The 23,276-nt window shown below is 41.9% G+C and overlaps 1 protein-coding gene across 3 annotated transcripts in view; it reads left to right on the top strand.

Moving 5' to 3' along the window:
• Positions 1-23,276, top strand: part of INSC (inscuteable homolog (Drosophila)) — a 133,987-nt gene that overhangs the window by 19,445 nt on the left and 91,266 nt on the right. For 2 of the 3 annotated variants that reach the window (XM_011956266.1, XM_011956267.1), the window contains exon 2: positions 17,076-17,176. In XM_011956266.1, coding sequence (XP_011811656.1) covers positions 17,076-17,176 — 101 coding nt within the window. Of the gene's footprint in view, positions 1-17,053; positions 17,177-23,276 lie in introns of those variants that run through there. The other variant, XM_011956268.1, reaches the window with a different exon arrangement.

Genomic DNA, 23,276 nt, shown 5'->3' on the forward strand with positions numbered 1-23,276 from the left:
CATTTCCCCTTAATGTGATTACTATTATACATTGATACTCCCCTCTACATACTTTCTTTCTTTTTTTGGTTTAATTTTTTAAATTTATTACTCATTTATTTTTTCCTCCTCTACACAGTTCGAGGGAATTTTCTCTTTCTCTATGTCTGTTCTTTTAGTTAATTACTTTAGATATTATAGCATTAATAATAACCTAAAAAGCCTAAATTTAATTTACATCTCTATTTTTCTTCCCCCAAAATAGAACCTTGGAGCACTTTAAACAACTTTAGTCATATCCTTCTAAATTATATACAATATTTTAGATTCATCGTTTCTTATCTCAAAAATGAGGGATTATAATTTTTTATTTTTATTTGGAGGCGAGGTCTTGCTCTGTTGCCCAAGCTGGAGTACAGTGGGGCAATTACAGTTTACTGCAGCCTCAACCTCCTGGGCTCAAATGATCCTCCCACCTCAGCCTCCTGAGTAGGTGAAAACACAGTTAGGATTCACTGCACTCGGCTAACTTTTTAAATTTTTGTAGAGATGGGGACTGCACTGCGTTGCCCAGACTGATCTTGAACTCTTGGGCTTAAGTGATCCTCCTGCCTCAGCTTCCCTAAGTACTGGAATTACAGGAATGAGTCAATGTGCCCGGCCCTGTAATTGTTTTTTAGTTAAAGTTTCTTTGGATTTACCCACAGTTTCAAGCAAGTTTGCTCATCATTCTTTCTTGTATCTCAAACCTTCCATATGATATTACATTCTTTCTGCCTGAAGCAAATCCTTCAGAATTTCCTTTAGTGTGGGACTTTTGGTTGTCTGAGAATGCTTATATTTCATACTTATTCTTGAAATATAATTTCTATAGATATAGAATTTTGGGACAATGGTTTTCTGGCATAATATATTTTCTTGTTGTCTGCTGAGTTTCATCATTGTTATTAAGTGATCATCTGTCAATCTAGTTTCCTTTTTCCTTTGATTGCTTTCAAAATCTTCTGTCTTTGGTGCTCATTAATGTTATGAGTTGTCTAGGGTGTGGATGTATATGTTTTGTATTTATCTTGCTAGGGATTCATTGGGATTTCTGAATTTGAATGTTGTTTTGTCTTTCAAAAAATCCAGGGAACTGAAATTTCAGCCACTGATTCTTTGAATATCACCATTTCCCCATTCTCTCTCTTTGCAAATATGATGAAATACTTGTTAGATCCCATCACTCTATATTTCTTAGCTTTAATTCTCTCATATTTTTTCTCTCTTTGTCTCTCTGAACTGCATCTTGGTTAAGTTCTTTTGTTCTATCTTTTAATATACCAATCCATTTTTTAGCTGTGATTAATCTGCCCAATGAGTTTTTCATTTTAATTATTGTATTTTAATGTAGAAAAGTTTTATTTGTTTCTTTCTCAAATTTTCTTGGCCATATTTTATAGCCTTTGTTCTTTGAAAATGTTTCCATGACTCTCTTTTATTTCTTAAAACTAAATTCTCTAATCAAGTCCCCCGTCCCCACAACAGATAATGTAAATTCAGGCGATAAGCCTATCTGACTGAGGCCCATAATGTGGTCATTAATTCTCAACTTTCATTGTTGACAATTTTGATAGAGAAGGTTTATTTTCCATTTACTCTTAAACTGAGTTTCTGGTTTTCTGGATCCCTATCTAATTCCTCCCCTTGGGACGTTCCTAGGCTTTATCACATGTTTCCTTGCACTGTACACATAGGAAACAGAAGTCCAGAGAATACAACATTCAACAGATGTTCTCAGGAAAAACAAAACAACAACAACAACAACAACAACAACAAACTCCCTTCAACTCTTGCTTAGGTTTCCTGGTTCTTCTTTTGCTTTACTTTTGGCCTCTCCAGATTTCTTACACTTTTGCCAGCTCAGTAATATATTTTAAAAACATTAAAAGGATAATTATTCATCCTTTAAAATTGTTCTTATGGAGCAGTATTTAAAGTATCTGGGCTACTGTATTGTTGGAGATAACAATCTTGTATGAGTTTTCTCCATAAGGAGAAGGATTAATTGTCAATTAAAAATCAGGTGCTAAAAATAATGACTTGATATGCCTCTCTAAAAGAGAAGGTAGAGTCTTCACCCTCACCCAACATATTAACTGTGTACCTTAGCAAATTACTGAACGTCTCTGGGTCACCATTTCCACATTTTAAAATGGGGATAATAGTAGTACTGATTATTTTGGACATTTGGAGGAATATGTGAAGTTATTTATGTAAGACACTTAGAAGGGTTCTTGGCACATAGTTAAGTGCCTAATACCATATTTCATTGGATTTAAGATGTTATATATTGTAAGATCCGTCTTCATGAAAAAGAAAATATGGTTCCAATTAAATGATGACACAATGCCAAGATGCCATTGACTGAAACATACATCCCAATTTTGGTTGTTAAAATATGAAAAAAAGATATCTTAGAATGACCTGCCTATAGTAAATTTTAGCTATTATTACAAATGGATGCATATGAGCAAAGAAGGCAGTGGTTGAGAAATAGAATCTTAGTCTCAGAATTGATAGGACTTAAATGTTTGTAGGTACTTACTCCATCCTACCATGATTCCATTAATTTCTGGTCTCTGGCTGTATTTTGCATGAGTTCACTTCTGTGTCCAGAGGGCTGTCTTTAGACAAGCAAGATATTCCACCATCTCCTCCAAGACTGAGGAAGAAGCTTGTGTAGCACATTCATAGGCGCCTTATATATAGCATTTACTTTAGTTCTCACAATTAGTCTCATTAATTAAGACTAGTTGCTATGACTCCCCAACATTAGTGGCTTAACTGTTGTTTATTTCTTGCTTACCCCACAGATTGATGTGGATTAGGTGGCTCTACTCCAAGCTGTGATTCAAGTCTCATCTTCTTCCTTCCTTTAATTAATTAATTAATTAATTAATTAATTAATTAATTTATTGCTTTGCCTTATTGTGGCTTTCGGGTTGCTTTGGCATCACTCAGCAGGTAGAAAGGGGAAGACAGAGCATCAAGAAGGTACACCTTCTATTATAATATAATTTAAAATTCTTTAAGACCTTGCCACTTTCTTTATTGCTATTTGGAGGGAGAAATTAGTGTAAGTTAGGGTGTTTGAGGAGGCCTGCCAGATGAGGTGGGATTAGAGATGAATCCTGAGGCACTGGAATTACTTGGAGATAGAAAAGAGAATTGAGGGAATTCAGTCAGGATATGCTGGGGTGCCATGACTAATGCATACAACTGTGGAAGTGCAAGATGTTTTTGGACCATCATAGAATACTCTGTTGGTAGAAGGATTGGGCTTCTACTCTGTGCTAGACACTGCAAAGCACTAGACCTAAACAAGTCTTGATAAAACAGTATTCTGTGAATGGGTTGTTTTTCATGTTTGATCCATTCTGTGCCCCAGATGGATGTGGATCATGTGGCCCATGTACCTTACACCCCCTGTTTCCCAACATAAAGGATTCTTTAACTGAAGATGTTATGACAATGACAACAGGATTTGCTGAGAATGATTGTGTTGTGCTCACTCTCTGGGATATTCTGTTATATACAGTGCTTCTAGAATAGGTGATGGTTCTGTCTTTTGTCCCTTTTTGTTAATGAGCTGGTGAGAACTCTTCACCCTTGGGGCCGAGCCAAGGTTCTGGTTCAGTGTGGATTCTCCTTTGAATGTCCCATACTACTTTGGTCACATAGAATGTGAGCTGCGATATTAATTGTTTCTTCTGAGTCAATTTTACTCATCACAGAAAATGTCTTAGTGTTTTTGTCTGTGTTTATTCAAAACATAGTTTATTTCTTAGCCCATTTTGTGCTGCTAGAACAGAATGTGTAATAGAATGGCACAGACTGGCTAGTTTATAGTGAATAGAAGTTTATTGGCTTACAGTTCTGGAGGCTGAGAAGTCCAAGATCAAGATGTCCATAGGTTTGGTGTCTAATGAAGCCAGTCTCTTCTTCCATGATGATGTCTTGCATGCTGTGCTCGCTGAGGGAAGGAAGACTGGATGCTCACATGGTGGAGCAGAAGGGCCAGGAAAGTGAATCCACTTCTATAAGGCCTTTTTCTAATGGCATTAATTCATTCATGAGGACTCTGCTCTCATGACTTACAGGCATATCTTGGAGATATTGCATATTCAATCCCAGACCACTGCAATAAAGCCAATATTACAATAAAGAGAGTTACACGAATTATTAGGTTTCCCACTGCATATAAAAGTTATGTTTATGCTATACTGTAGTATATTAAGTGTGAAATAAAATTATGTCTAGGTCTAAAAACAATGTACATATATAATTAAAAATACTTTATTACTGAAATGCTAATGATCATCTGAAGCTTCAGCAAGTCATAATGTTTTTGCTGGTGGAGAGTCTTGCCTTGATGTTGATGTCTGCTGACTAAGCAGGGTAGTGGTTGCTTAAGGTTGGGGTTGCTGTGGCAATTTCTTAAAGTAAGATAACAGTAAAGTTTGCCACATCAATTGACTCTTCTTTTATGAAAACTTTCTCAGTGGTATGTGGTGTTTGACAGCACTTTACCCATAGTAAAACTTCTTTCAAAATTGGAGTTAATCCTCTCAAATCCTGCCACTGCTTTATTAACTAAATTTATGTTATGTTCTAAATATTGTCTCTTCACTAGGAGTAGATTACATCTCAAGAAATTTCTTTCTTTGCTCATCCATAAGAAGCAACTCCTCATTCATTTAGTTTTGTCATGAGGTTGCAGCAATTCAGTCACGTCTTCAGGCTCCACATCTAATTCTAGTTTTCTTGCTATTTTTAACCACATCTGCAGTTGTTTCCACCACTGAAGTTTTGAACCTCTCAAAGTCATCCATGAGGATTGGAATAAAATTCTTCCAAATTCCTGTTAATATTGATATTCTGACCTCCTCCCATGAATCATGAATGTTCTTAATCACATCTAGAATGGTATTTGCTTTCTAAAAGGATTTAAATTTAATATGCCCAAATCCATCAGAGGAATCACTATCAATGGCAGCTACAGCCTTACAAAATGTATTTCTTAAATAATAAGACTTGAAAGTCAAAATTACTCTTTGATTCATGGGCTGCAGAATGGATGTTAGCTGGTGTAAAAACATTAATCTCTTTACACATCTCCATCAGAGCTTTTGACAATCAGGTATATCATCAATGAGCAATAATATTTTGAAAGAAATATTTTTTTCTGAGTGGTAGGTCTCAACAGTGAGCTTAAAATACTCAGTAAAACATGCTATAAACAGATATGCTGTCATGTAGACTTTGATGTTACATTTACAGAGAATAGGCAGAATATATTTTGCATAATTTTTAAAGGCCCTAGAACTTTTGGAATGGTAAATGAGCATTGACTTCAAGTTAAAGTCACCAGCTGCATTAGTCCCTAACAAGAGAGTCAGCCTGTCCTTTGAAACTTTAAAACCAGGCTTTGATTTCTTCTCTCGAGCTATGAAAGTCATAGATGGCATCTTCTTCAAATATAAGGCTGTTCTGTCTCCATTGAAAATCTGTTGTTGAGTGTAGGCACCTTCATCAATAATTTTAGCTAGATCTTCTGGATAACTTGCTGCACTTCTCCATTAGCAGTTGCTGCTTCATCTTGAACTTGTATATTATAGAGATGGCCTCTTTCCTTAAACCTCATGAACTAACCTCTGCTAGCTTCCAAGTCTGCTTCTGTAGTTTCCTCACCTTTCTTAGCCTTAATAGAATGAAATAGTTTGGGCCTTGCTATAGATTAGGCTTTGGCTTAAGGAAATGTTGTGTCTGGTTTCATTTTCTATCCAGACCACTCAAACTTCCTCCATATCAGAATAGGCTGTCTTGCTTTTTTATCATTTGTGTGTTCACTGAAGTAGCATTTTTAATTTCCTTTGAGAATTTTTCCTTTGCATTAACAATTTGCCTAGCTGTTTGGTGCAAGAGGCCTAGCTTTTGGCCCATCTGGGCTTTTGACCTACTGTCCTCACTAAGCTTAATCATTTCTAACTTTTGATTTAAAGTGAAAGATGTGTGACTCTTACTTTCACTTGAACATTTAGAGGGCATTGTAGGGTTAGTAATTGGCCAAATTCTAATATTGTTGTGTTTCAGGGAACAGGGAGCCCAGAGGAGAGGGAGAAAGATAGGGAAATGGCAGGTTGGTGAAGTAGTCAGAACACATACAAAACCTATTGGTTAAGTTTGCCATCTTACCAGGGTGCAATTTGTGATCTCCCCAAAACAATTACAATAGTAACATCAAAGATCACTGATCACAGATCACCACAGCAGATACAATAGTAATGAAAAATTGGAAATATTGTAAGAAATTACTAAAGTGTGACACAGAGACATGAAGTGAGCACATACTATGGGAAAATTGGCACTGATAGGTTTGTGTGATGCAGGTTTGTCCCAAACCTTTAATTTGTAAAAAAGGAAAAGAAAAAAAAAACAAAACAGTATCTGCAAAGCACAATAGAGTGAAGTGCCCTAACTCCCAACACTGCCACACTGGGGATTAGGTTTCAACCTATGAACTTTGGAGGGGAAACACTGAACCATAGCAATTTCTATGTGCTAGGTTTTAAATCATCTCTCTGCTATAGGACACTTTGCTTCTTTCCAACATATTTAATATATTTTGCTTTTTAATTCTCTCCAGTGGAAAGCAGCTCTTTGGATCTGAAGTCTGAATAGGAAATGGATCCTTCATTGGCCACAAAGATGGCTATCATGAAACTTCTTACAGAGTACCATTAACTAGCCTGCTGGGTCAAAGTAGCTTCTGGTATTATTATTTCACTTTCTCTGAAATATCATGCAGGCTACATCATCTTGTGTAATTTTGACCACAACACTGAGAATAGGTTTTATTCCCATTTTACGGATGTAGAAGCTGAAGGTTAGAGAGGCCTAGTAAGTGGCAAAACTGGGATTGGAATCCCAACCCTGAACGTTTGGATTTTCAAGACCTCACCAGGCTACCTTCTAAATGTTATTGAGCAAACTCCAATTTAGAGGATTTGAGGAAGAAATAAAATCACAGAAGATTGGATTATGATGGTTGTTGATACAATGCTGTCATTTGCTCAAGGCTTTCGATTTCAGAGAAAATTATATTTGTGAGACTATAAGAGATTGTACAATTCTCTCTCCTATGTCATTTTCCCAAGGGTATACAGACCCCTTCAACCTGGGTCCTCATCATGACTCAGAGAGGGAAATAGCTTGCCCAGTGTGCCCTTTGAGCATGATTTATGAAACAGGATGTATCCAAATTTTCACCACGTTGGAGCTATTCAATTTTCTCTAATGGCCTTTATCTGAGAGTTATGTCTATTCGTGGCAGTCACAACCAGTAAGTCATTAGCTTAAAGTATGCTGATTGTTAATTTTAGCACCCTGGGCCCTGGGCCCAGTGGGAGAGGTCTCTCGCTTTTGCAAATCGAAGCTAAGGAACATTTGAGCAGTTGGCAAACATTCACATCAGGAAAAGTTAGAAAGTAAGAAGGAATAATTTAAAAGTTAGAGTAAGAAGCAGTAGAATTGTTGGAGCTAAGGAGGCAGCAGGATAGCTTTTTTTTCTGGCTGCCTCCCTACTGCTAGGCACTGTCCTCACCAGAAGAGAGGTGGAACCAGTCTTTAAATCAACACCTACTGTGTGCCAGGCACTTCACATATGTGAGCTCACTAATGTGCCTAGTGTTCTTATTTTATCCTTATTAGAGATCCCATTTTATAGACAAAAAACCTAATGCTCAAGGTCACACAGCTATTAACGGATGGAGCTCACATTTGAACCTGGGCAGTTAACTCCTCAATCTGTATTCTTAACCAACAGAGTTCTGAATGGGGGTGGCTAAAAGGGCCAGCCAAGCCTCCCTTGGAGCTACACTTTGCCTAAGATCTTGAGATCTGGCCACCAGATTCTCACTTTTAATCATTAAATAATTTTCAGCTCAGAGCTAGCTCCCAGAATGCCAGTAAGTGCAGCTTCCTTGTGTGGCTTAGGGCTGGGAGCTCCTCTGATGAGTAGCTGGTCAATCAGAGCCCCAGAGCCAGGAATGGCCCACCCTGAGATACAAGGTGAAGACAGCCGTGGCTTTCCTGATTCCAGGAGCCTGAGCTTTCCTCTGAGATGGCCACACAAGCTCCTTCAGGGGAGGCTGCTTGGACAAGCTGGAGCTCTCTAGAGGATAAACCATAGAAACCAGGTGCTGGCACACATGGGCCTCAGTAAGGACACCTTGACACTGGGCTCCTCTCTCTCTGACCTCTGGGGACTCATGGGCACTTCCAAGTTAACCTGCCTGTCCCATTCCAGAGCTGAGCTGAATCTGAACAGAACTCATGAATTTCCCTGCCCACTCTCTATTTCCTTGTACTTGATAACCACAGCAAAGGAGAAAGTGCAAGCATACTTGCACTTTCCCAGTTTTGCAGAGGGAGCACTAAGGCTGCATTGACTTCCTATGGTAAACCACTCTGAGGCACTGGTGGGTCTGTTCACTCCAGCCAGGCAAAGCCTTATTTGGATTTCCCATGGTGGGAATGAGGAAGCCTGTGTGCATGTCCCAGGTGTGGCTTGGCTTACTTTGTGACCTCAGTCAGTGTCTTTTTCTTTTCTTTTTGATTTCTTTCTTTCTTTTCTTTCTTTCTTTTTTTTTTTCTTTTAGAGGTAGGGTCTTGCTCAGGCTGAAGTGCAGTGGCATAATCATAGCTCACTGTAACCTTAAATTCCTGGGTTCAGGCAGTCCCCCACCTCAGCCTCCCCAGTAGCTGGGACTACAGGAATGCACCACCATACCCCATCTAATTTTTCTATTTTTTTTTTTTTTTGGTAGAAATGGGGTCTTGCTATGTAGCCCAGGCTGGCCTCAAACTCCTTGCCTCAAGTGATCCTCTTGCCTTGGTCTCTCAAAGTGCTGGGATTGCAGGTGTAATCCACTGCACCCAGCCTCTCTTCTTCTTCTGAACTTGTCTCTCCATTGTCCACGTTAACCCATCTGTGCTTCTGGATCCTCATCTGAAAATCTGAGGTAACAATAGTAACCTACCTCATGGGGCTATTTTGAGGACTAAATGTAAAGCATTTACAACAGTGCCTTATATGTAGTAAGTACCCAAGAAGTGTTTCTCCCTGTCTGCCTCATCTTCATCCTCCTCCTCCTCATTATTATTTACTACTACTACAAGGGGATAATCTCTAAGGCCCCCCTACTAGTTCTCATACTGTGAGAGTATAATGTGAGCTCCTCCAGGAAGGCTGCCTGGACATTGCCCGGGAGCTGTAGTCTTAGCCCTGTCAAGTTCATGGACATATTTCTGTAGATGAGATTCCTATTGCCTTCTAGGTGAGGCCTAAAAGGTAGATGTATCCAATTAATCAGGTGGAGGCTTGGGACCTTGTTTGAGCTTTGTTGAAACTATTTGGGCTCCAGCATTGAGGGTCAGAACAAAGGTCTGGGTGGGGGCCCCCTCTACCTGATGCAAGTCGTTCGGGGCTCAGGTCCTGGAGGGGATTCAGTCCCTCTCTGTGAGTCCTTAGGTATGTTCTTCCTACTTGTTGGGCTCTGTTATCTGACAGCTGTGAGGGGCTACTGGGGTTTCCTCTAGGGAGCTAGAGCTGTCTATATTTCACGAAGCTCAGTTCATTCAGCAGGGCTGGGTAGCAGCTTGCTTGGGTTCTTGTGCCTCTCCTGGGAACGAGAGCTCTTATAGTATCTGCTTGCTGCAGGATGCCAGCCACCGCAGCTAGCAATATCTCCAATGACTATTGCCACCTTTGCCCAGGTCACATAGAGGTCAAGAGTAGGGTGGGGAGGGCGATGTGTTGTGATTACCTCCTAGAGCTCTTTGCAGCCCTTCTTTCCACTCCTGGGTTCCCATCTCTCCACCCCTAGGACTTTACTGCTCTGACTGAAAGCTTGCACCTGCCTCTTAAATTAGCCCTCATTGCTGGTCTTACTTTCTGGAGTTCATCCACTCCACTGGTTACCAGGAGGACTGAAATTCCACTTTGATCATTTCACTCCCCTGCTCAAACACCTTTGATGGCTCTCTATCACCCACAGGACAGAGACTAAATAATCAGTTCCTTTCATGGTCAGGGCTATAGAGGCATCTTCCCCCCAGCCTCCTGAGAGAGATCTGGGTTCCCGAATACTTGCTCCATGTTCTGGTTTCCTTGCCATGGCTCACACTGCTCTTGGCACTGAATGCCCTTGTCCCATCTTCACCTGGAAAAATCCCTCCCTCCATTTGAGGTCCAGCTCAGACGTCACCTTCTCTAAGGTGAAGAAGTCTTCTATATTTCCCTAGCTGAAAGTGACCACTCCTTTCTCTGCATTCGCATGCTACTGAGGTAGTTTACTGTAAACTCCACCACCAGGCCAGAGTGCTCCAGCCTTCTTGAAACACTTGCAGTTCCCTAATCTCACCATGCTCATGATTGTGGGTCAAATGCTCTTCCTTGTGCCCTGCACACTCTTCCTTTTAGCCCCCTTTCCTTCCTCTGCTTTTTCTACATTATTCTTTCAAGTTTCAGTATTGGAGTGATGCCCTGAGAAACTTCCCATGGCCCCTTCTCACCACCTTCCATTCTGACCTCGTACTGCTTGAAACTTGCTTGCCCCACTTTGGGGGAGGGTGACATTCCCTTGATTACCTGTCATTGCAGTTTTTGCACAGCATTGTGACTGTCCACTGATCTGTCTGTCTGTCCTATGGGAGAACTTGATGAACACAGAGCTGGGGGTGGGGAGGGAGGCTGCCCAACTGGGTACAACCAGACAGTGAGGACTGCAAGAACTCAGGAGGGACAGGCAGCTTTGTCTCAGGGGATGTTAGGATGCAGAGCACTTTCAACGCACAGTGCGTATGGTATGCAAAGGCTTCTCCTCCCAACCCTGAGTATTCATCTCACTGAATACTCATCATGGCATGGTGAAATAGTTACCCCTGTCTCCAGTTTATCCATGAGGAAGCTGAGCTTCCTTCCACAAGAACTCACCCAGTCAGTTAGCAAGTGTCTATTGATTAGTATGCACCAGACTATGTCAGGCACAGGGGGTATGGCAGTGAGTGGCACATTCCTTTAGTTCCTGCTCTTACCTTCAGGGGAGAAAGACATTAAGCTCTTATTAAGCCCCTAATGTTACAGTTAATTATTTAATTACAATTGTGATAAAGTCTGTGGAGGAGAAATACTGAGGGGACTAGGGAATCTTATAATGAAGGATGTGACTGAATCCATGGGTCAGGGAAGGCTACCCTGAGGTAGTGACATTTGTTCTGAGCTCTGAATAATAAGAATAACTTGGTGAGAGGAGAGAGAGGAGAGGTTGTTGGGGTCAGAGGAAGGAGTACCTTGAAGGTGCTTGGCAGGGGGAGGCGTGGCTTGCTGCAAGGATGAACAGCAGCCAGAGTGGCTGCAAGGCTGAAGGACAAGAAGGGTGGTTAGACAGGGACAAGATCCATGTGAAGCAAGTAGGCCATGGCAGGGTTTGGTCTTAGTAGCAACAGGAAACCATTGAAGGATTTTAAACAGTGGGTTGATGTGATTAGATTTGTGCCTGAGACCACCCTGTTGGTTGTGTGGAGAACAGTTTAGAGAGAGGCATGTCTGGAAAGGGGCGAGTGATGAAAGGAAGCCCTTGCAGAGGTCCAAGTGAGAGATGCCAATACCTTTGGCCAGGGAGGTGGTCATGAGATGAAAAAAATATGATGAGGGAAAGGGATGTATCAAGGATAATTCTCAGGGAAGACATCCAGATCTAGCCTCTGGGCTCTAAATTCTGTGCATTTTGCACAGGCCAGGGAAGGCAAATTGAAAAAAAAAGCCTATATTGTAGCCCCATTTTAAGGTGTAATCTGCATACCAGGTACAGGGGAACTTGGTTCTTCTGCAGGTACCACGAAGCCTCAGAAAAAAGTCTCCTTTCAGTCTCAGGCTCCTAGTCTGTGCACTTGATTGGTGAATCCTAGGTCACGTGCTTCTGCTCTGTGTGCCTGATTGGTGGCACCTAAGTCCTGTGTTTTATCCTTGCTGCAAAGGATTCTGCCAAACAAGGGTCTGGCTTTTTAAGTTTCTATGTTGGGAGGCAGGTTTCCCCTATACTAAGACTCTCAAGCAAAGGGATATTTCTCAAATGTAGGAAATGGGTTCATATGTTAGAGGCCAGAAAGAAAGATAAATGTTTACACATGGATTATCTTGGTGCTCACAACAGTCTTGTGAGGTTGTCTATTTTTGCCCCGTTTTACAGATGGGAAACAGATATGGAAACTCTGGAAAAGCCCTGATTTCTTCCCCAGTAAAGCAGTACTCTCTAAGGGCGTTTTCAGCTCCAAATGGTAGAGATTCATCATGATAGGCTAACAGGACATCTCTGTTGCTTCCAGTTCTTGCACTTTCTGGTCTTTGAGAAAGAGCCATATCTGCCTGGTGCTGTCTAACTCCTCTTCGACTCCCCAGCAACCTCCTCCCTGTTCCTAGAGCTGCCACCAAAGCTTAACTACTTTCCACAATGCTTACTCTCCCCTGTCCCTTTCATGTTGACAGCACTAATATTGACAGCCCTAATGGGATTGCAGATTAAGCAATCCCAGACATGTTTGGAGCTGTACCTGGATCGGCCCTGACAATGGCAGAAACCACCTTTGCTCCTGATTTCAATTGAATAATTTACTGTAAATAGCCTCCATTTCCTCCACAAACCCTGTGTCATTAGCCAAATGGAGGTGAGCAAAGGCTGCGTCTAATTGGATGTGGGCGCAGAAATGAGCTGTCCAGATGGAGCTGTTGTCACAGCAAGCATTGAATTAAATCAGAGACACTTAAGACTTCAAGTCTTTCTTGTGAACTAGCCACTTCTGGTGCGAGCTACATAGCCCAGATCCCTGAAGAAACAAGGCTGCAGGATCCATGGTGGGATTTTCAGTGAATTAGGAAAGGCCCTGGGACAGGTGATGGAGGGATTTCCTCTTTCCTGCTCACTCCTACATGTGTCCTTTTCACCTCTCTTCCTGGGAAAAGCAGCAACTCTGCTCTGAGATATATTTCTTAACTCTTCCTTCCAACAGGAAGGGTACTTCTTCTTGGAGGCTGCTATATGCCAAGCACAATATTGGGGACTTTTGCAAGTAATCTCATTTAATCTTCATGATGCTCCTGGGAAGTAGGTATAATTGAGGAAACCACATGTTCAGTGGGTTGGGAGTTTTCCCAAGGTTATGTACTTATCAGGTCAGGATTTGTACAAGTCAGGATTTGAAACTATCAGATTCCAAAGTTCATGTTCTTTTTGCAACACCAGTGAGGACACAGAGCCCAGGACCAAGGGCTTGTCTTGAACTCAGTTTTGGTTTCCTAACATTCTGTGTAACTTTGGAAGGAGTTTATTCTTCAAGTCTGCTCAACAGGATGGGTCTGACTTAGGGCTGTGGCAGTGAGTGGGTGCAAGGGCTTCAGACTGAAGATGGAACTTTGGAGTAGGAGCTTCCCTGAGGATAGCATGCTTTAAACAGGTCTGTTTGAAGCTTTAACTGGAACCATGAGCTCCCATCCCCCGATCCCTTTAGGGCCTATCTCTGTCCATATGACTTTCACAGAAGTGACAATAAATGAGGAACAAAAGAGAAATGTCTCCTTCTCCTTCCATATGACAGCAGTGTTTGCTTTTCTTCTTGAGGGCTGTGTCACTGAGGGCTGGCACTAGATGAAGCTGGAAGATTCACAGTCCGGGAAGTGGGAGCAGTAGGCGGTGCTGGTGAGAGGGAAGAGTGCTGGGATCTCTGAGAAGTGCCCTCTGGGGTTGGGTGTTGCCATTCAGGAATGGAGTCAGACTGTCTGTTAGCAAAGGCTGAACACAGGCTCTTATCTTCATCTGCTCTAGCACCTCCCCTTCAATCATCAAACCTGGATTCTAGTCCTCTGCTACCTACTAACCTGTACTTCTCACTGAATTTAAGAGGTCTCATCTGTAACAGAGGATGATGATAGCATTAAATGAACTAATACTATATGAAGCATTTAGAACAGTGCCTGGCACATAAGACATGCTCAGTAAATATTAGCTATAATTATTATTGTTATAGATACTTTATAAACATCAGCTGGGTTAAACAAGTATTTCCTATCTCTCCTTTCAGATATTCTTCCTCATCCTTAGTGAAAATGAGCTGTGATTCCTCTGAGACCTAATCTGATTGGGTCAGGACTGTGCCTAATCCCACATTCAGCAAGATTTGGCTTTAGACATTAAGGAATCTTGTCCTTTGGGGGCAAAGAGGCAGCCAATAATGACACAGTCTGTGAATAGGGCAATGACGCATATGCAATCAGATGTCCTTAAGGTGCCTCCCCAGCCTCTGGGAACACAAGAGATCACATGAAGGAAGGTTTTGTGAGCTGGCAGGCTCCCCCTGCATACCTGCTGGGAAGTCATGGGTAAAAAGGATGAATGATGGCACCTCACTGGGATGCTTTAAAAAAATCGAGATATATTAGGCTTATTGCAGTTCCCTCAGCTAACAGCCCAGAGGCTCCTGATGGAAAAGAAGTTGATTGTTTTGGCTTGTTGCTGCTGTGTTATAGCTGGCTTCTTGTGCTCACTGCTTCTTTCTGAAGGCTTCACAGGTCGGTGATCCAGAATTGGCTATAGAATTTACGGACACAGAGCTGTATTTCTGGAGTCTGCCTCTTAGGAATTCAGAACACTTTCTTGCATATAGGCTTCTGCTCATGACAACTCTTTTTTTTCTCTGGGTCCCTCAGAAATGACTTGAATCAGAGTCAGAGGTTCCTCTAATACTCTGTGGTATGTATGCTTCACCTCATCCTACAGTTTCCTCCTGATTCAAACTTCAAAGGGTCCTGGAATTTTCTCAGTATTTCCCTGTCTCTTCTCCTTCCTTAGGCTCTAATCCCCACTTCAACATATTTACTTTGCCTCTTTTCTTCTCAGTGATGAAGATGTGGAAGTAAAACAAAATCTACTTACTCACTGCCATCTAATCACATCTTAGCTTTTACCCTGAGAAGTTGGTATTTTCCTTTTTTGTACTTTAGTCAAACATATCAAAAGGGAGCAAACGCCTCATTTTATTGTTTCTAGTTTTTCTTTTGTGCCATCCCTTTCAGCTTATTGGCTCACTAAATTCCAAAAATATACCTTCTCAATAATGATAATAATGATGGAAATAACGATGATGATAACATATGCTAATGAACGCTCACTGAGCCTCTCGCTGTGCTGGGTGAGTTACCTGCTATATCTCATTTTCTACATCTCCCTTAGCATAGGTGACCAGAGAGCTGAGCACATAGCAGACTTATAGGACATAACGATAATAATAGCTAACTATTTATTTAGCTCTTACGTTGGCCATATACTTCCACATTCCTAATCTCATGTCATCATTATAATAGCTCTTTAAAATAGATATTATTATCCTCAGTTACAGATGAAGAGATGGGGCTCAACATCAATGTATTAAAAATTTGTCCCACTCATTCTTTCAATAGAGGTGTAGAGTACAGGCTAAGTGCCTGGCCCTTGGCTCAGTGCCAGAAACACATGTGGTGTCTACCCTCAGGAAGCTCACAGTCTAATGAGCTCCACAGACTCCACTGTGGAGTCTCTTTCTCCACAAAGAAACAGGCAATGGCAGCAAGTCTCTGGAATTATCTAGTGCCCTAGTTTATTCTGGGTTCCTGCCTCCCCACACTTCTCAGACTGACCATTTTCTTCTTTCTTCCCAGCATTATGATGAGTGCTTCGTGTTCACCCACATCACTGTTAAAGTGCTCCTCCTCCATTCTTTTCTATAGGGCTCCTGTGTAATCACGGAGTAAGACTCTTCTGTTGATGTGCCCAGGCAAAGGTGACAGAATCTGCATATTCCTCAGGGAGGGCTTACTCATGGGCTTGGAGGAGTTGGCAGAGAGAGAGAAATGAAAAAAAGAGATTGCGTACAAAAAGGCCTCCAGGAGCACAGCAGGGACAAGGCAAGGGAGAAAAATACAAACAGGTGGGTAGTTGGTTTGGGTTCAAATGTGAGGCACAGGGAAGCCAGCTGCATCCTCGGTGCTGGGATTGGGAGTTCCTGGAACCTGGATTACTTTTATTCATTAGGATGCTTTTGGCTGTGTGGAACAAAAACCCTCACTCAGACTGACTTAAACGACAAGAGCTTTTATTTTCTTAGATAATGGGAAGCCTAGAGCTGGGCCAGACTCCAGCATTAGTTGATTCACTGGTTTAGTGATCAAGGACCCAGTATATTTTTCTTGGAGTGTGCTAACTTTGTTCTCCAGCTAGCGCTGCTCATGATTGCAAGATGGTCTCTAGCAGCAAGGAAGTGGATATGCTCCCTTGGGCAAGTCCAACAGGAAAGATACTGTCTCATCTTGCAGCTCTCTGTTGGGAGAAAGAACACATCCCTAGAAGCAGTCCTGTCATGGCTCATTGGCCAAATTGAGTCACATGCCTATTTCTGAACCAATCACTGGCAATTTGGGTGCAGTTGCATCATCCGAAGTGGAATGGATTTGGGAAAGCAACCACTATGCCAGTAACATGGTCACATTTTCCAGGACAAACTTAAGCATAATCACAGTGAATAACCCAGTTCTACAGTGGTAATAGCCAGGGAATTAGAATGTAGAATTGCCAGTTTTAGCAAGTACTACAGGATGCCCAGTTAAATGTGAATCTCAGATAAACCATAGATACTTTTTTAGTACAAGTATGTCCTATGCAGTACTTACGGGCTGTGTGTTCCAATATTTGATACATACCAAAATAAGTCAGGCAAATATTTGAAATTGGAGTAAGAAAATATTTTAGAGATATAAAGTGGACTAGGGACTTAGAAACAAGATCAAATCTGGGTTCTGTCTTACTTGTGTGAGGATAGTGGAGTGAAAACTGGTTCAAAAGAAGAAGAGGGCTAGGAGGCCTTACCTCTTTGCCTGCTTTGGTTCCTTGTGGCCTGGGAATGGGAGAGAAAGTGATTGTGCCTCCTCTCTTACGGCCTTGTTGTGCCATCCTGCCCTCTATTTTCAGGGTCACGACCGCTGTGAGCAGGCCTTGCTGCAGATTGGGATCAACATGATGGCGCTGCCTGGAGGTCGCCACCTAGACTCCATCACCCTGCCGAGTCAGCGGTAAGTCCTACAGCTGTCATTCCAGGCCAGGCCTACCCCATCTGAACCTTGACTGAGGTCCAGTTCCAGCATCCTGAGGCTGCAGGTGACCCCATCTTCCCACGCAATTTTCTGGGGAGGAAGCCGAGGATAACGTATTGGGGATGCCATGTTCACTCAGCAAATATCAATGGAACTGGACCCTGGGATACTGAAGAATCAGGTACATCCCAGCCTCTAATGAGCTGAAGTCTAATGCTGAGGCTGACCATGAAACAAAGAATCAAGTGGGTGTGCTAGTAAGATAGAGGACTCCAGGGGAGGCTCCTGATCCTGCCTGGCTAGGGGGCTGGAGCCCCTGGGGGTCCTTGGCATTAGTGGAGGCCCTCTCTGAGGCTTTTGGAAGGTGTCATTCTACCTTTGGATGTCTTTTCTTTTGCCCAGAGCACCGAGGAGATAACGGAGCATAGAGCTGATCCTTGGGAAGTACTTGTTGTCCTGAGTTGGGCAATGAGGGAGGGTGTGAAAGGCACATACTGAGAAGAAGGTGAAGCCCGGATAATGAGGGGAGAGGACTTGAGAACATCCTGTCTGAAGAAGGAGATATTTGGGGCCACCAGAAGTGCCTGCACACAGCTGGAAGATGTGGCAAGGCAGGTTCTAGTTTAATGTGACTAGTCCTGGAGCCTGAACCTGAACCAGTGTTAGAAGCGCCAGGGTGCTAGATCTTTCCTGCCCAACTGTCCCCATTTGCTGGGTCCTGTACTGATTTGGGTATGGAAGTCCTGTGGCCCTGGAAATTCCTGGCAAACCTGGAAAGTGGGTCACTGTAATGTAGGTTTGATCTATAGAGGAACTCAGCAACCTCAGAGTGCTTGGGGATTCCACTTAGCCTTATTTAGTCATTTATTTATTTTGCTGAGACATTTTGATGGGGTTATTTTGAGGCAACACAATCCAAGTAGATTTTGTAAAACTATTAAGCCATTGTTTTATTTTGTAATGTTTTGTGTTACATATTCCATGTATCACTGACATTTTACCTTTATCCTTAACCCTCCATCTGAATTACTTGGGATTTCATCTTACTATGTCATTGCTTTCAATATTGTTTGTTTGGTTATTATTTGTTTTGGAGTATGTGTTGCTTTTAAAATCAGAAAAAATTATTATTTGTTAAAAGTCTACTGGAACTGGTTTAGCCTCTGTGTGCACACCGATATGCTCCCACAAAGCCATCATTATAAAGAGGTTTTAGGATGTGATATGCAATTCATGCATGTTCCTGAGGACTCAGAGCATGGTTAGAAATGCCACTCAGAATTTCCTCTGCAGCTGGAAGCCAAGAATAAGACATCATCTGGGGGTCCAATTATCTTTGCACACAGCACCTCTAAGGTGGAACTCAGAGATGATGAGATACAGACCTGTCAGGATGTATGTGGTTTCTTCAAGATGGGGCCTGCCTTAGCCTGGAATGGCTGATGGCCTTTCATGAGACGGGGAAGTGGGGTCAGCTTTGGACACATGACTGCCTGGCTTCAATGCTGAGCTATACTTCTCACTAGCTATGTGGTCTGTGCAAGTTCCTGAACCCTATCATCTGTCTCTCACTTTTCTCATGTAGAAATGGAAGTAATAATAGCACCTTCTTCTTAGAGTGAATGTGAGGATTAAATAAATCTATATATGCAAAGTGTGTGTCACACATTGAGAGCTACATACGCAGAGTCATTACTTATTGACTGCCTGTTGCTGTGTGTTGGAGCTCTTCACATAGGTGATATGGGGAAATTCTTCCAGAAATCCTTCTCCTGACCCCTAACCCTCAGCAAGTGACCTGAGTGAGAAAAAGAAATCATAGACAGACACTCTCAACAGTCTAATATTTTAAACCAGGAAAAAGTAAAACTATCCTGGTTGAAGTGAAGCCTGAGTCTCCCCTGTCCAGAGAGTAGCTTGGGAACTGTGTAGCCAGGTGGATAGCAGCAGCTCTGGCTACAGGGCTTTGGGATCCCTCTAAACATCCCCTTGCAGTCCTGGTATGGTCAGATCTGAACCTGTGCTGGGGATGAGGAAGCCATCATCACAGGGACATTTAGGACAGTGGTTAGGAGTGCAAACGCTCCAGCTTGGTTCTTGGTTCTGCTACATAGTAGTCATAACTTTGGGCTTTAGTTTCTTCATCTATGAGATGAGGATAATTTATACATGCATCATTGGGTTTTAGGAGCATTTAAAATTATGTGTATGAAGCCTCTGCCTGGAGCATAGGACCTGCTTAATCAATGCTAATTTCTCCTGCTTCCCATGAGGAATAGGTGCTCTGAGTAGAGAATGAGGTACAAAGATCAGATCTTGGGCCATTTTAGGCCCCTGAGAACCACTGACCTATATCTCTCCCTCTCTCTCTCCCACTTCCAACCTCTTCAGAAGTTTTAAAGTCACAGGAAATTAAATTACATACAAATGATTTAGGAATCAAATTACTAGGAGGCAAGGCATGATTTCTAACTGATCTTGCACAGCAAATCCATTGGGAAGAAGACCCCAGACTGACTTAACATCATGTAGCTTGTGAAATCTTTTTTTTTTTTCTTCAATGTCTTCATCCTTACAGTTCTGATAGGGTGGGATGAGCAACAGAGAGAGGGTGGTATTTCCTTTAATATGTTCACAGCCTAGCATTGCCAGGCCTAGCCAGAACACTGGGGGAATAGAATCCCTGGACCTAGCAATCTGTTAATTGTGTATGTTCTAGGGGCCTATGCATGGTCCGCATTCACAGAGAAGGCGCATATGTAGTTACAGGATGTCAGAAGTGTTAATTTGCCTATGATGCAATCTGAAGCAGCGTAATAGGCAGACAGTAGCAGTCACGTCTTTTTTTCTCCTGTTCCAAGTTGCAGAGTCCTCTCTTGTGGGGAATAACATCATGGTTATTGTCTCCAGATAAATAATTCATGCTGGATAATTGACTTCTTTCTGTTGTGTTCCACTGAAACTTAATTTTATTTTGCAGTGCCATTGTTCACCTCAGTGCACAAAAATAAACAAGTACTGCCATGTTGCATGGAAGCATCCAGCAGCCTGGGTAAATCGTATGGGTGAGGCTATTGGTATTTGAGACCATTGTGAGTAAATAGCAGCACAAAAGGCTGTTCTAGATGTGGATTCCTAGGAGAGAGTAGAGGTCAGGAGCAACAGCCTCCTAGCCCAGGGGTTAGGATCCGTTGCTGAACTGGCATGAGTGACAGGAAGTGGTCTGACAGGGTGTGGTGGTTCTCAGCTCTGTATCTGAGTCTCCTGGGATGCTTTCATATTTAAAAACAATAAAATAAGCAAAAGAACAAGACACTACTCTTGGAATCTCTTTTTTTTATTATTTAATATAGGTTTTTTATTATTTTAATACAGTTTCAATGTAATCAGACAGTAACAATGTCTAGCTGTGTCTTCATTTAGCATGTATCTGTAAACATGCTCCTTAAAAACATACCTAAACACATACCAAAGAAATAAAAAATTAAAGATGTCTTTATAAAATTTTTTCACAAGTTATGCATTTTTGAACAACAGTTAACAGGATAAGCTCAAGATAACAGTTGCTAGTGATTTTTATCCCTAGGAAGTAGATAAATCAACCAGGCTAGGAGTTTTTAAAAGTAAACATAAACTCCTTTGTACTAGCTAATCCTTACCACTTAGCATCACCTGTCCTTCAGTTGGTCCTATGCTTGAGGCATCAGAGTGAAGACCAGGGAACTAGTATTCAAATCACAAGTATTTTAAAGTTTACAATGCACAATTTCCTAACAGTGATATGATAGAAAGAGTATGAATTCTGGAGTCAGAAACTCCTAGTTTTGCAACTTACTTGCTATGTGGCCTAGGACAAGTATTTAACTTTTGGATCTTCAGTTTTCCAATATATAGAAAGTGGAAGAAAAAAGATTGAAGTATGCAAAGTGCCTAGTGTACCGTCTAGCATCCAGCAGCTACTTAATAAGTAAATATTTCGTTCTTCACAGGTAGTATTAATTAATTCATGTTTACATAGTTACTTGCCACTAAAATAAATAATGTAGAAAACTCCTAAGGGTCTTATAAGTTAAGATGGAAATAAATCGGAAGCTTGCATAAACAGATTAAAACATGGATTCACAAGAAGAGGAAATAACAGTAATAGATTAGAAAGCAGGTAGACCCAGCCATAGGAAAGAAAACGTAAATACTACTCAGCAATATCTCCAGGATACCATCAGACTATTTTGGTCACCCCATAGGGGTAGACATGGATACCCACTCCTATGATTTTGCATTGTACTAATATGGCAGCCTCTAGCCACAGATGGCAAATCAAGCGCTTGAAATATAGCTAGCCCAAACTGAAATGTGCTGCAGTTAAAAAAAAAAAACAAAAAAACAAAAAAACTGGATATCAAAAACTTGGTATGAAAAAATACACAAAATATCTCATTAAACATGTTTAGATTTATGACATATTGAAATAATATTTGGATTTATTGTTTTGAAGAAAACATTGTTAGATTTAACTTCATTTCCCTCTTTTTACTTTCTTTATGGTGGTTACCAGAAATTTTAAATTTATGTAAGTGGTTTGCATTATATTTCCACTGGACAGCACTGATGTGAGGTCCTAATTTAACATGAGAGTCCTCATTCTTAGGCTCCCATATTCTTCCCTCCCACTCTTCCATTCTTTAGCAAAGACCTAGCACTACAGAAACAACAATTTTTACTCATATCCCAATATCCTGGATGTAACACATGGATGATTTGCCACAAATAGGCTTTAAATGATTTATAAAATATATAGGAATGAATAAATGGATAAGTAATTCCCAAGGGAAAATGTCCCTCAAGGACAATATTCACATAGGCAAGACTCTGTCGTACTTTCTAACACACTTTAAAAGGAACATTATTTTAATATGCACTAGCCATTCGCGACACTCAAGGCAAGTGAAGGTTAGCTATCTACTAGAAAAAATAAAATTTTAAACTTGAGGTGTTTATTCATATGTGGGGCTAAGTGGTTGAAAGCATGTAGACCTTGGAATCAGACTTGGGTTCAAATCCCAGTTCACCTCCTACCAGCTCTGTGACCTTGAGTGACTGTTTAAGCTGTCTATGCACCTGTGTTTTCTTCAACATAGTGGCAGTGACAGCTGCTTTAAAAGGTAGTAGAAGTGCTTGAATCCAGCAGGGAAGGTCTCTGTAGAGCCTCAGGGTGCTTTGTAGTACCCAAGCCTCACTTTCCCAGGTCATAGAAATCAGTGGTCCCCACCCCTGGCCTGTTAGGAACCGGGGCCCCGCACAGCAGGAGGTGAGTGGCCAGCAAGAGCAAGCATTACTGCCTGAGCTCCGTCTCCTGTCAGATCAGAGGTGGCAGCAGATTCTCATACGAGCATGAACCCTACTGTGAACTGCTCGCATGAGGGATTTAGGTTGCATGTTCCTTATGGGAATGTAATACCCACCACCCACAGCCTCCCTGCATGGAAAAATTGTCTTCCACTAAACCAGTCCCTGGTGCCAAAGGTCCCTGGTGCCGACGAGGGTAGGGACTGCTGGTGTAAATAACAGTAATAATCTCTCTCCCACCCCCCAGGTAGTGAAAACGATGCAGTCTCTGGTCTGAGTACCTCCCTGGGGGGTGGTCAAAGATTTATTTGTGGCAGTGAAGGGGCCAGAGGTGAGCTTCCTGGATAGCAGGAGACTGTGGCTGCTATGTCCCTAGCTGGTCTTCATTTGCTCCTCTGGCCTCCCATCTTTCCATCCGGGATGCTGATCTTCTTGTTGGTTTTGGGCATGGTGGTGGTGCTGCTGGAATATAGCCATGGTGGTCAGCGTGTTGGACCCAGGCTTCACACTCCCAGGGTTGTGCCCTCCACCATCACAACCTGGCCTTCACATTCTGCCAGGATCCAGATGACCCAGTTCTTTGGTTTAACTTTCTTTATGGGAAGGCTCCTGGGGTATAAGCTGGAGGCCAGGGTCCACACAGGGCTGGGTTCAAATGTCCCCTTCCTTCCCCACTTCCTTCTATAGCTTATCTAGCACACAAATCATCTATGGCATTTAGAATTTTTCTCTC

Source organism: Colobus angolensis, unplaced genomic scaffold (genome assembly GCF_000951035.1).
Source record: "Colobus angolensis palliatus isolate OR3802 unplaced genomic scaffold, Cang.pa_1.0 Scaffold412, whole genome shotgun sequence".
Taxonomy (NCBI): Eukaryota; Metazoa; Chordata; class Mammalia; order Primates; family Cercopithecidae; genus Colobus; species Colobus angolensis.